Raw genomic sequence first — 13,689 nt, 5'->3', positions numbered from 1 at the left:
CTGGCCTGCATTTGTTCAATCCAACTCTGCTGCAACACACATGCCTTTGATGACTGTCACTGTCTGGCTTCTGCAGAGCCTGATGATGAGCTCAGTCAGCTGTGCATGCAGGGCATCATGGAAAACATGCAGGATAGTTTTTCTTTCTCAGCTGGACATCAAGGTAACTGGCTTTCCTCCGTTCTCCTCTGCAGACTCTACTAAGAAGCTGAAGGATGTTCTGGAGGAGTTCCGCGGTGACGGGATTCTGTCCAAATACAACCCAGAGCAGGTGTGTCAGTGGAGCTCTTTTCCTTCACACAAATGCAGATGCTTGATCTCAGATCAGTCATATGTCGTACTCTCCATATGAGTTAGAGGCAGTGGTGAGTCGCTGCTGATTAGACTGTTTGGTTGAGGCTGTTTCCTGTCTGCCTCATGTCTGATAAATGACTCTGCCCCAGCCTGAAATGAGATTTTTGGAGATGTGTGGTGATAAAACCAAAGTCATACTGACAACATAAAAACAGGAAATAGAAACCACATTGGGCAATTAAAGTCTTTAGTACATATGTGAACAGCTGGATGTGAGCGACTTGTTACAGGTGTTAAAGCAAGACCGGAAAAGTAATTATTGGGAAACCATTTGTTCTACCAATTTCTAACATTAAAATCACAATTTTACAAGTGAGATTATGTTTGAGGAATAGAAGAGATGTTCTGGTTCCATTTTTAAGAAGGGAGAAATTTAGAGTTGTGGAAACTAGAAATGGTAAATAGTAAAATGGCGTATACTTGAATGGCTCTTTTCTACCTTCCTTGAGAACTCAGTCCCGTTCACACACTGATGGCGGCTCCGCTCCCAAACACTGGCGCCAACCTACAACCACCAGGAGCAACATAGGGTTCAGTGTCTTGTCAAGGACACTTCAACACAGGGATGGGTTTGGGGGGACTTGCAATCTTCCAATCAGAGGTCGACCGCTCTACCCCTGCACCACGATTGCCTAGTCCTAACTTTATAGAAACTGGATTGAAATCTTTAGCAAGGTTATAGTGCTAAATATGAGGCTAAGGAGATGCTCTGCATCCTGGTTATTTAAAGAATAAGCAAATATTGACTAAATATTTCATCATGTTTTGGATCATGAGGCACTTTTAGAATCCTGTTATGTTCTTAAAAACTGACAGTGTGTCTTATCTGGTGTTATTGTACTCTGGTTGAATTTACTGACTTGGAACCAATTTTCTGTGGTACACGGCGCTCAAACGTCGGTCCAAATGTTTCAGTGGGACTTTGGTTAACTATTGGATGGGTTTTTGGAGCATCACAGCTACAGCAATCAGCAGTCTGAGTGAAATGTGCTGAACTGTAATGACACTACAGGTTTGTGTTGTAGGTGTTACAACTGAACAATGTGGAGAATTCTTGTCAAAGTTTGACTTATCGGTTGAGTTGTTCTCTCTGCAACAGCTGCTTATAGAAGATAAGAGGAGAACATGAAGAACAACGCAGTTTGTAGAAAACGTCCCATCAACCCCCTGAGAAATGTCTTTTTTGTTAATTTTTTTCCTTTTTCAAAATTTTTGCCTTTAAAATTTTGTAATTTGGTCTAATTTTCATGTTATTAAGCCAGAAAGTTAAACAAGAAAAGCTTAAACGCTGTATATTTTACCAGCAAATGCACACATACACATTGGCATAAACACACACAGACATGCACACACTGGCCCAGAGAAAGATCATTCTTTGTTTTATCTGCTTTTGCACAGTTGTTGGTTTTGTAGACCTGGTCTGCACATAGGTGCTGATGAAGATGAAGATTCCATCCTCAGCTTCTGCTCTTTAACTTTAAAAGCCGCTGCTTTCTGCTGTTTCCGCGGTGACGTGGGTAACGGCTCCACCGGCCGTTTAGCACTGTGACAGCTCACTGAACGAAGCGGCTCCATGACAGCTGAGCATCGCTGCGTTCGTCTGAACTGATCCCTCTATCACAGCAGCTGCAGGGATTTCACTGACATGTCCAGCTTCAGTTCAAGGTTCTCCTTCTTCACTCCTCTTCCATCTTTGTTGAGCTCCAAGGAAAATGATGGACATAAAAACAAGACAAATGTGGGTGCCCCCCCCCCACCACTGTAGGAAAGGGAGGGGCCCACAGACCAATATACAGACCGTAAGACCGTGTTTGCTGATTTATCTGGATGTTTGGCTGATTTTCAGCATGGATTTAACACTCCAATGGTTCTGTTTTCCTTCAGCTGAGCTTCATGATGTTTGTTGAACTTCTGTCTGTTAAAGCACATTCAGTCAAATGGTTTTGCCACCGAGCTAAAATGAGAAAGATGAAATAAACCTTGTAATTGTGTCACAGCTGCCCTGAGGAGATGTTTACAGCTGTGGCTGCTCCCTCACAGAGGACTGGGGGGGTCACTCTGGGGTAAACATGTTTTCCCGCCCGCTTAAAGCCTGAAATGTCTGCAACATTCCGCTGCTTCACAGGAAATGTGGCCGTTTTCACGAGCCGTCTGTTTAACGTGATTCACGAGGAGCTTCAGTTGGTTTGTCTATTTAAGGAAAAGTCTGGACTCAGCAGCTTGTGAGGCGAGAGTATGAGCCCACATCCTATCAGACAGAAACGTCCCAGGCTGTGGTGGAGGTGAGGACTGTCTGCTGGGGCTTGGTCAGTTTGTGACCGCGTGGGAGGGGTCGGGTGAGGTCAGCAACATAAACATATCTATAGGCAACCCTAAAGACCGGGTTGCCATGTGCAGTCCTGATAATCTTAGACAGCATAAAAAAGCTGGAATTTCCTCATTTACATATAGAGCTTCTTCTGAATCACCACTGGCATTCAGTTGCAGATGTGTTACACCCTTAACAGACAGAAATCCGGTGCTTATCCATACATGACAGACACAGGTCTAGCCACGTTTCTTTGTCCTACTTTATTTGTATCTTTTTTAACACTTATTCCAGAAAATAGCAGCCCCCAAATGAGCAGCTGTTGAAAAGCAATCTCAATTTTCAAAATCTGGTGAAATCTGGCAGTGAAAGAATTTATTGAAAAGAATCATGGTAGCATTGAATTAAACACTTAAGCCATTTTATATTAAGCTCATGTTCCAAACTGGGCTTTCATGCTTCCGGAGGTTCTCCAGAGCAGAGTTCAGGGACTGTCCTGCGGAGTGGGAGTACAGTTCTCCAGAGCTCTGTCCTCAGTTACACAGTGCTGCACAGCGACCATCAATCATGGTGTAAAGCAACAATGGAAAACCAAACTACAACAATGTGCTTTTAAGACAGACCGCAATAGAAAATTGACCTTTAGACTTTTTTTAGATGCCCACAAGCCCTCTTAGTTGTCAGTGAATGGTAAACCAACAAAAAAAGGGGTGGGGGGAACACAAGGCCTGGTTCTTATAGCTTTCTGAGACTCGAGCTAATCATCTTTGGGCTAACCCTCTAAACACATGGTCACAGGGCCCCAGTTATGAAAAATGGATTGGTGCAGAAATGTAACCAAAACTGTGATGTCCACGCATGTGGACAGCAGGTCTTGAGAGGTTAAGTCAGTCTGGATGGGCTGCAGTGACAAGCTGGTTTCATTTGGAATGATGGGATTTGCTTCCCATTTTCTGTTGTGTTCTTATTTTCTGACTCTAACTGCTGGAGCAAACGTTTGTGTGTTTGTAGACACATGAAGAACATAACCGCATTTTTCTTTTACCAATTCCTCCCTGACCTAAACCCCCCCCCCCCATCTTACCCCGCACTGCACAGAAGCAGGACGTTCTGAACCAAGTAAGCTGCAGCCGGGTGACCCTGCATGCCGAGTGTTTGTCTGCAGACTGCATGCATACATGTCCGCTGGCGTGCTGTCTTTGGGGTTGTTGGGCTTTGGGACGAACTCTATAGCAAGGTTATTATAGTTAACGAAAACGAACGAAAAAACTAAAACTAGAACTGAAAAAACATTTTCGTTAACTGAAATAAAAATAAAAACGAGAGTTTTTAAAAAAACGAAAACTAACTAAAACTGTTTGTCGTGTGTATAAAACTAACTGAAACTAAATAATATTAACCCCAAAAAATACTTTGTTTTCGTCTTTGTTAATACATAAGTCTTTTGGGTTGAAATAAAGTCTATTTACTTCACCCTGCTAGTTTTACTGTGTATCTGAACTAGAGGGCTGCATTGGGATCGGGTCCCGCCGGGTCCCGCGGGACCCAACCCAAATCTCGCGGGATTGGGCGGTTTGAATTGTGCTGCGGGCGGGAGCGGGCGGCAGAAAAAACCCCGCGGGATCAGTGCTGCCATGAATATCTCATGAATATATATTAGCGGACTACGTTAGGCTGTGCGGCTGTTGGAGTCTTATGTACTGAAGCTCCGTGAAAGCACCAGGTAGAGACGCCCAATGGCCTCTGTCATCTAACCTGTTGTTGGGGGTGCGCCCCGCCCCGCCTCTTACTAAGAGCGCGCTTCAGGCCGTCTGTCTGCGCGCGCACACACGCACACTTTTAACCGAACGGGATTTGTGAAAATATATTTAATAATTAAGTTGCAAATTAGACAAAAGAGGAATGCATGAAAAGATGAGGCTGGAGGAGGGACATGAATCTCTTTAGTAATATCAATACAAATACGTGTTTTTTTCCTGCGGGACGGGATACAATACAAAATCAATGCATCTCTATTACTGTGCAGGACTAAATTCTATGAGTTTTGCGGGTGCGGGCGGGAGTGGACATACATATTGCGGGTGTGGGCGGGAGTGTAACGCATACGTTGCGGGAGCGGGCGGGATTGGTCAGAAATTCAGCGGGCGCGGGATGAAGAAAATAGTCCCGCGCAGGGCCTTAATCTGAACCTTACGGCATCACGTAGTCTGTGACGTCACATGATGTCTGTCAGACACTGCCGGCTAGCGTGGTCATAGACATTTACATGAGCGTGATGGCTGCAGTAAAAGTTGGGAGAAAGCGGGAGAGTCCTATCTGGGACTTTTTTGAATATAACAGCGTCGAAAACTAAAGTAAGTGCCTTGTAGTCGAAGCAGGAGACAAAATTTGTGGAACGCTCCTCAAAGGGAAAAACCCTACGAATCTAAAAGTACATTTAAAAAGCGCACACAACAACGCAAATCAACAGTACCTAGACAAGCTAGCCTGTCGCCCGCCCTCCCCCGAAAAAGAAGCCAGAGCAGATAACGTAATGCTGTTGTCGGCTGTTGTATTTTAATTTAAGGATGGTTGTCCTTGTGTCCTCTGAATAATAAGTGTTTCAAAATGTATCTTTGATTGCGTTTTTATCATACAATACTTATTCTGGTGATTTTGAATCATGCACCTGACAAATATCCTAATTTACAAAAAAAAAACTAAAACTAACACTAAAACTAATAAAAACTAAACTAAAACGAAGCAATTTCAAAAAATAAAAACTAATAAAAACTAGTAAAGCAGCCTCTAAAAACTAATTAAAACTAAATAAATTTAAAAACAAAAATTCAAAACTAAATAAAAACTAAAACTAATAAAAAATCCGAAACTATTATAACCTTGCTCTATAGGAGTATGTTTGACCAACCCAAGTGTTGCCTTCTGTCTGTGTTTTTAGTCCTATTCCTTGGTTTTCACAAATTTTCTTTCATTCCTCAGGACTCTAACATTTGACTGTGATAATCCTCCATTCAGTTCTTGGTGGCTCAAGAGGGTTTTTGTTTCATGTGTTGTCACCGCTTTAATGATGTGAAATGATCTTTGATAAATCTGAGCTGCGCCGGACATCCTTCTCCTTTCTGTAGTCCCACACAACATTCTGTTGGTTGGTTGGTCAAACGTCACTAAAAAGTGTCCTGAACAATTCAACCTCTTCTTCTTGCAGCCAATAGACTACGAAGGCTTCAAGCTGTTCATGGTTACTTACCTGGAAAATGACATCCCAGAAGAGCTGTGCCACCATCTCTTCACCTCATTTCAAAGCAAGACAGGCTGTGGTTCCCCAGAGCAACCCCCAGCAGGAACCAGCCTCCTGGGTAAGCTGCTGGCTGCTTTTCTTTGTTTTCTCCCTCAGCATTACACTCACGTCATGGAAGGACCTAAAAGTTTATCATCAGGACTGATCAGGGTTTGATATTCTAGCAAAATGCCAGGGCTTGATATTTATGTTTGGTGTTAAAAGTTAAGAGAGTTTTTTCTGTCCCATTAGGCACAAACGCATCTATCAGAGACCTAAATCATGGTTATTTCAAGGTTTACAGCTATAGAAATGCAGTATGTATCGGATAGACATGGTTACACAGAGGTGTGTTGCACATCGCCGTTTAGATCTCTAGCAGACGACTTTCCCACAGCTGATCACATTGCAGTCCCATTGTGCCTTCTATGTTGTTAAGAAGGCGCCATCTTCCCCAAGGAGGGTTAGGGTTATTTAAATAGGGTAAAACTAATAACATAAAGAAGTTAGGGATTTGCAATAATTGTGGCTTTGTGTGCTTTAGAGGCCATCCTTCAAACTTTCAATGATACAATCGAGGAAAACATTCCTGAATATTTCTACAACACGAAAGGACGATCTGATGTCTAAAAACTGGATCACTTTGGTAAAAGTGACGCTTTAAAGTAGAATTGGCAAAATATAGTATATATATGTATACTTCATAGCAATATATACAGATGGCATATATTGCTATCTGTATATATCTGTACATATCTATCTGTATATGCAGTCTGGCCGTCCTCTGACCTCTGGCATCAAGAAGACATTTCCACTCACAGAACTGCTGCTCACTGGATATTTTCCCTTATAGGACCATTCTCTGTAAACCCTAGAGATGGTTGTGGGTGAAAATCCCAGTAGATCAACAGTTTCTGAAATCCTCAGAACAGCCCTGTCTGGCACCAACAACCAAGCCACATTCAAAGTCACTTTAATCACTTTTCTTCTCCGTTCTGATGCTGGTTTGAACTGCAGCAGATCGTCTTAACCATGGCTACATGCATAAATCGATTGAGTTGCTGCCATGTGATTGGCTGACTACAATGTTGTGTTAACGAGCAATTTGACAGGTGTACCTGATAAAGTGGCCAGTGAGTGTATTTTTTTATTTGAAAAAAGACTGCAGGGGCAGGAAGCATGTTTAAACTACCATGACTTTAACCCTGAACTCTGGCTGAAATCCTCCTGAACTTGCTTACTCTGGCTATATCGGTTATGAGTTGGCGTAATTACGCTCTACTTGGTAACCCTGGGTTAATGCACGTGCACAGCAGGTACATAAAGACATTCTCAATGGATCGCCGATTTCCGGAGTCACCATGGAAACGCGTGGAGAAAAAAATAGAGCGCTATACTTCAGTGAGAGGGAGTCATCGTCCATCCATACGTAACATGGCTGCATCATCAGCAAAAAGAGTTTCAGCTTGGAGAAAAACAACGAACCAAGGAAACGCACGAGTCTCTGTCTCATTTCCATTTTCATTATGATGCGCATATATATATATGTCTCCGCTAAATTGTTTAAAGCAGATGATAAATATGCAAGGATATTAATTTTTTTTAAATTAATTCCCTTATCTAATTAAAAATGAATTAATTCAATTCGTAACAAGTAATTCAATTCAATTCAATTCAATTCAATTTTATTTGTATAGCCCAAAATCACAACAACAGTCGTCTCGATGGGCTTCGAAGTAAAACATGAACTTAAAAGGATCACGAATACAAAGAGTTCAATAGGAAAATACTAAAATGAACTAACAAACTGACTAAGCTATACTGGCATCCCTGCCCTTAGACCCCCCTTCGCGGTAAGGAAAAACTCCCAAAAAAAACGGATTCCGGAAAAAACGAAGAAACCTCAGGGGTGTCCACATGAAGGAGGGATCCTCCCCCAGGACGGACAGGCGATGTACCAAAAGTCTGAGAGAGAATTAACTTATCTAAATCTACAACTACATATATATATATATAAAAGTCCAGCAGACGAGCTTCATCCAGCCGTGGTTATCGGGACAGTCAAAGGCGCGAGGCGAGCCGGAGACAGGAACCACAGCCAGGTGTAGGAGCAGGAGCAGAGGGGAGGTAAACGGTCAGGAACTGGAGCACGGATGAACCAACTGGAGTCTGGAAGCACTCCCACTTCCCAGGAGGGGAGAGGAAAAGAGGGACAATACATGAATCGCACTGCACCAAACAGAGGCATGGAGAACTAAATGATGAATAATGATCAGGAATAGAGAAGAGAGGAAGGGTAGAAGTAGAAGAGAAAAGAGGACAGAACCCCAGAGCACCATAGTTACCCCAGCTTCAACTTCTAGCAGCCTTTTAAAGGAAAAAGTTATTAAGTTTAATTTAAACACATTAACATTAAGTTAAATAATCTCTGAATACTAACTAGTCTGACAATAATCCTGTCCAAAGAGGAATGTTTTCAGTCTAACTTTGAATGTAGAAACTGAGTCGGCCTCTCTTCCATGAGCTGGGAGTTTATTCCATAAAACAGGGGCTTGGTGGCTAAACGCTCTACCTCCAACCGTACTTTGACTAATTCTAGGAACCACAAGCAGTCCTGCATTTTGCGAGCGAAGTGTTCTGATTGGTTGGTAAGGGACTATGAGGTCCTTAATATAGGACGGGGCCATTCCATGTAAGGCTTTATAGGTTAACAGGAGGATCTTGAACTTAATTCTAGAATCAACTGGGAGCCAATGGAGCGAAACTAACACAGGAGTGATGTGATCTCTTCTGGTAGTTCCTGCTAACAATCTAGCTGCTGCGTTCTGAACAAGCTGGAGACTTCTTAAGGAACTCTTAGGACACGCTGCTAACAAGGAGTTACAGTAATCCAGCCTCGACGTAACAAATGCATGGATGAGTTTTTCAGCATCACTCTTGGAAAGTAGATTTCTGATCTTAGCAATATTCCGCAGGTGAAAAAAGGCAGTTCTACACGCCTGAGATATGTGAGCCTTAAATGATAAATCCTGGTCAAATAAAACCCCAAGGTTTCTAACTGTGGAATTGGGGGCTATACTTACACCATCCAGGGAGACTATCTGAGCAGACAGAGCATCTCTGAGGTTTTTAGGACCAAGTATAATGACCTCAGTTTTTTCTGGGTTCAAGAGGAGGTAATTAATTGTCATCCAGGTCTTGATGTCACTGATGCAGGCGTTCAGTTTCTCTATCTGGTCATTCTGGTCAGGCTTCATGGATAAATACAACTGCGTATCGTCGGCATAACAATGAAAATTAATGCTGTGTTTCCTGATTATGTTTCCTAGGGGTAGCATATAAAGCGTAAACAGGATCGGTCCTAAGACTGAGCCCTGTGGGACTCCATAGTTGACTCGAGTGCACTGAGAGGAATGGCCATTTACATTAACGAACTGATACCTATTGGACAGATAGGATTTAAACCACTGGAGAGCAGATCCTCTGATCCCTATGTCCTGCTCTAATCTATGGAGTAAAATACCGTGGTCGATAGTGTCAAAGGCTGCACTGAGGTCCAACAGGACCAGAATAAAAAGTAGTCCCTTTTCTGAGGCCAATAACAAGTCATTAGAGACTCTAACTAGTGCAGTTTCCGTACTGTGGTGGGGTCTAAACCCCGACTGAAAGTCTTCAAAGTGGCTGTTGTCCTGTAGGTGGCAGTAAAGCTGCTTAACTACAACTCTTTCTAGGATTTTAGAAATAAAGGGGAGTTAATTGAGTTAACTTTTTTAACCTAATTTCTTACACCTATAAAACTCAATATTTTTATACAACTCAAATTTACATATTATCTAACTAAATGTCATATTACTCCAATTCAATTAAATCTTTTTCATTTTAATTTATTGTAATTCTTAAACTCACATATGTCTAAGTTTGAGCCTGCAGATATTCTCATTTTTATAACGATAAAATGAATGGAAGAAAAAACAGATTATTCAAAATAATGGAGTGCCATTTACCATATCTGACTTTTTCACAACACTCTTTCATAGTAAGGGTGCTATATAAACTCATCCTCCTCTCCCTCCCTCTCACTCATGGTGCAGAAAGAATTAAACATAGTAGGACAAATAACTAGACAAAACACAGTAAAACAGCTAAACAACTAAACACATTTGGTCAAAAACCCACACTTAAACCCAAATCCGTCCAGACAGGCAAAGGGAATGGTATCCCACAATCCCTTGTGGTGCCGATCTAACAGCAGCACCAAAGTTACACCTACTTCATTTAATTAATTTGAATGAAAGTAAAATAAATGTCTGATAACTACGTGTTATGAGTTGCTATGGCAACTTGACCTACCCTGAAACATACCTCCATTTTTGGAACCGAAAGCTGAGGTTATCCACTTCCTTAGCCTCAAACTTGCCGTGGTAAGTAGCATAACCCGCTTTCTGGAATACCCCCCTAGGTTGGATTACAATGAAGCTGCATTGGTCTTGACTTTGGAAATACCTGGTGTAAATTATTTAAACTGAATTACAGCCAACTTTACAGAATGCCAGTGAAAGTTTGGTGTACCCATATTACACATAAATGGGGCAATAAAAAAGTTTGGGTCAGGACAGTTTTGTTTATGTAAACTTTGGGTACAGGAGACAAAATGTTCTTTTGAAGCTTAAAAAAAGAATAACTTTTAGATGAACGTGATGCTGTAGTATAGCGAGACCCAGCGAGATGAGTGTGGTATGTCGACTTGGCGGCGCGTAAGCATTTGAACAAACATTTTCGATCTTGTTTCATTTTTCCGCCATATTAAAATATTTCCTGCAAACTAACATAATCTGTTAAGAGTATTAAGCTTCTGTCAGCCTGGAGGACCTGGACAATTTCATTGACGAGTGTTTTAATACCTGCAACATGGTGAAGCCCAGAACCGCCACCTCCACCCCCTCCGCCAAGCGTGAACGGCCTGAGGACTCTCCCGGGGCTGTGTCCTCTCCAGGCAGCGGCGTGAGCGATATCCTGGATTCGATTGACAAAAAGCTCTCCAGCTTTGATTGCCGCCTCAATTTGCTGGAGATCCTCCATAGAGAATTTCAAGGTCTGCGGGAGTCTCTGGAATTCAGCCAGCAGCAGGTGCGGGAGCTCGCAGCGGAGAACCAGGCCCTCAGAGAGACCGTCAAGATCCTGGGCAATGACACCGCCCGTCTCTCCGAGGAGAACCGATCCATCAAGGAAACCCTCCTGGATCTTCAGTCGAGGAGCATGAGGGACAATCTAGTGGTCGCGGGGGTTCCAGAGGAGGCAGGAGAAGACCCCGAGGCCACCGTGAGGTCTTTTTTGGAGGTCCACCTGAAGCTCCCCAAAGGGGAGGTGCAGAAGATCTCTTTCCACAGGGTTCACCGCCTCGGAGGAAGAACGTCCGACCACCAGCGCCCGCGTCCTATTGTGGCTAAATTCGAACATTTCAAACAGAAGGAGCTGGTGAAGGGCCGCGGACGGGAACTGAGAGGCACGCATTACAGCGTGAATGACCAGTTCCCGGCAGAAATCCTCCGTAGAAGGAAGATCCTGTTCCCGCTGAGGAGGAAGCATCTTGCTGCTGGTTCGAGAGCGATTGTGGCCGTTGACAAACTTTACGTGGACGGCCGGCTGTTCCGGGACCCGGAGATCACCCCCTGGCTGTGCTGAAGGCTTTCAGATCCGCGCTGAGAACATCTGCGCTGCCCAGAAGAAACCCACTAAACTAACTTCAATGAATGGAAAACCGGATCATCAATAATCCACACCTCGATCTCAGGAAAACAGTCTTTTTTTTCTTCGTCACCTCAGTCCCACTGATGTTTCTATTGTTGTTTTGTTGTTGTTTTCGTTTTCCCTTCTATCTCTTTTTTTCTTTCCTTTACTCTCCCCCCCCCCCCTCTCCCCCCTCATCATATGTAAATCACCTGGAAGCAACTCATCCTCGGTAAGTATTTATTTATGCGCGGAACGGGCGCGCGCGCACACAAGCGCACACAGGGGCGTGCACATGCGATCCCGCACACACGCCGACATACTGCAATCACCTCACACAGGCTCTCATAGGACGCACGCAACACGCAGCTCACATAGCCAGAAAACGTTCACGTGCACAGCGCTTCTCAATGCGGGCACGCGCACACGGACTGGTACACAAGCACTACTTAGCTTTACACCTTTTCAGTCAGAGCAGTTATGAACAGTCTTAACATCGTTAGCTGGAATGTGCGTGGACTTGGCTCTGAGCCAAAGAGATTGAAAGTGTTAAATCACCTGGATGGTCTAAAAGCAGATATAGCTCTACTGCAGGAGACCCATTTATCGAATTCTTTGAACCACCTTATGTGCTGCTTACAATTTCCAGTTATATACTGTTGGAAAATATCTTTCGCTTTGAGATTTTTCCATGCGCGTTCTATTAGTCGGGAGAGATATAAAGACCAAGATTCAGCCGGATAAAGTCACAGAAGGTTTATTCCCTAACAAAAGTTATAAGACAGAATTAAAACAGATCTGGGTCCTCATTTTAGAAGGCCTTCAAAACGCAAGAAGTTACAGGCGTTTTACATGAAAGGCCACAAGAGAGAAGAAGACAATAAAATTATGCTCTGCTCAGACTTTTAAAGACAATTCGGGTTTCCCTCCTCCCATGGAAAACATGACGTCGAATCTCCGCCCTGGAACACTCGCATTGGCTGATCGATGATCCGTCTCCTCCTTCAGCCAATCGTAGAGGGTCATTCTCCGTGACCAGTTCCTCTCCTCAGGGAATGACTTCAAAGGGACACCTAGTGTTGCAGTAAACTCCGTCCCTTCCTGTCCACAACAAATCAGATTGACAGCAGGAAATCCATGGAGGTTCTGGGTCAAAGTTCAGTCTTTTGTTCTTCTTGAGAACTGGACATCCAGAGCGGTTCTCACAGACATACTCTATTCCTCAGGTGGTTTAGATTAGAGTGCTGGCTCCATTTCTGCTGGCCAGTGCCCCGAGAGGTCAGCATCCCCCTCCTCTGTAGGGGAATGAGTGACAGCTGCTGTCCATAGGTCACATCTCAGGAATGTGAGGTCAGGATGCACGGAGTTCAGTTAAAGCACACACTTTAGCTATGGAATAAACTAAAGGTGATATATGTAAAACAGAAAACGTAATAAAATAAGACAGAGAAACCCTTCTAAAGTGAGGACCAAAAATATAATTTCCTTCAATACTCTGCCAGTTACAACTCCAAACAACGAGGAGTTGCTGTTTTAATTAATAAAAATCTTAATTTTACTCATAAGGATACAGTTACTGACCCAGAAGGCAGATTTGTAATCATTAATATATCCATTCAGAATAAGGACTTTTGTATAGCGAGTGTATACGGTCCTAATGTTGACGACTCTTCCTTCTTTCACAGATTCTTCACCTCACTCTCAGTTCACTCTGACTCCACAATCATTATAGGAGGAGACGTCAACCTTGTTTTGGACCCTGAACTTGACAGACTCAGCACAGCAGCAAATCAGCGTACATGGCAGTCTGCAAGTATTCTAAGCATTACATGAATGATTTGGGTCTCTGCGACGCGTGGCGCTCATGTCACCCAAACACTAAAGGGTTCACCTTTTTTTCTCCAGTTCACTATTCACACTCCCGTTTAGACTATTTATTAATCAGTAACTCTCTTTTAAAAAATATTCAAAGCTCCAATATCCATCCAATTATTATCAGTGATCATGCACCAGTCTCTGTAAA

The 13,689-nt window shown here is 43.1% G+C and overlaps 1 protein-coding gene across 6 annotated transcripts in view; it reads left to right on the top strand.

Moving 5' to 3' along the window:
- Positions 1–13,689, top strand: part of dgkg (diacylglycerol kinase, gamma) — a 208,322-nt gene that overhangs the window by 51,956 nt on the left and 142,677 nt on the right. For all 6 annotated transcript variants that reach the window (XR_013652859.1, XM_078939829.1, XM_078939828.1 and 3 more), the window contains exons 3-5: positions 195–271; positions 3,761–3,781; positions 5,868–6,018. Coding sequence is in view for 5 of the 6 variants with exons in the window: in XM_078939829.1 (XP_078795955.1) it covers positions 195–271; positions 3,761–3,781; positions 5,868–6,018 (249 nt within the window). In the remaining variant the exon portion in view is untranslated. The remainder of the gene's footprint in view (positions 1–194; positions 272–3,760; positions 3,782–5,867; positions 6,019–13,689) is intronic.

The sequence above is a fragment of the Oryzias latipes genome, chromosome 21, assembly GCF_053564925.1.
Source record: "Oryzias latipes strain Hd-rR chromosome 21, Olatipes_Hd-rR_3.1".
In the NCBI taxonomy this organism is placed as follows: Eukaryota; Metazoa; Chordata; class Actinopteri; order Beloniformes; family Adrianichthyidae; genus Oryzias; species Oryzias latipes.
The sequence above is the reverse complement of the archived record's forward strand: the minus strand, read 5'-3'. Positions and strand labels throughout refer to the sequence as shown.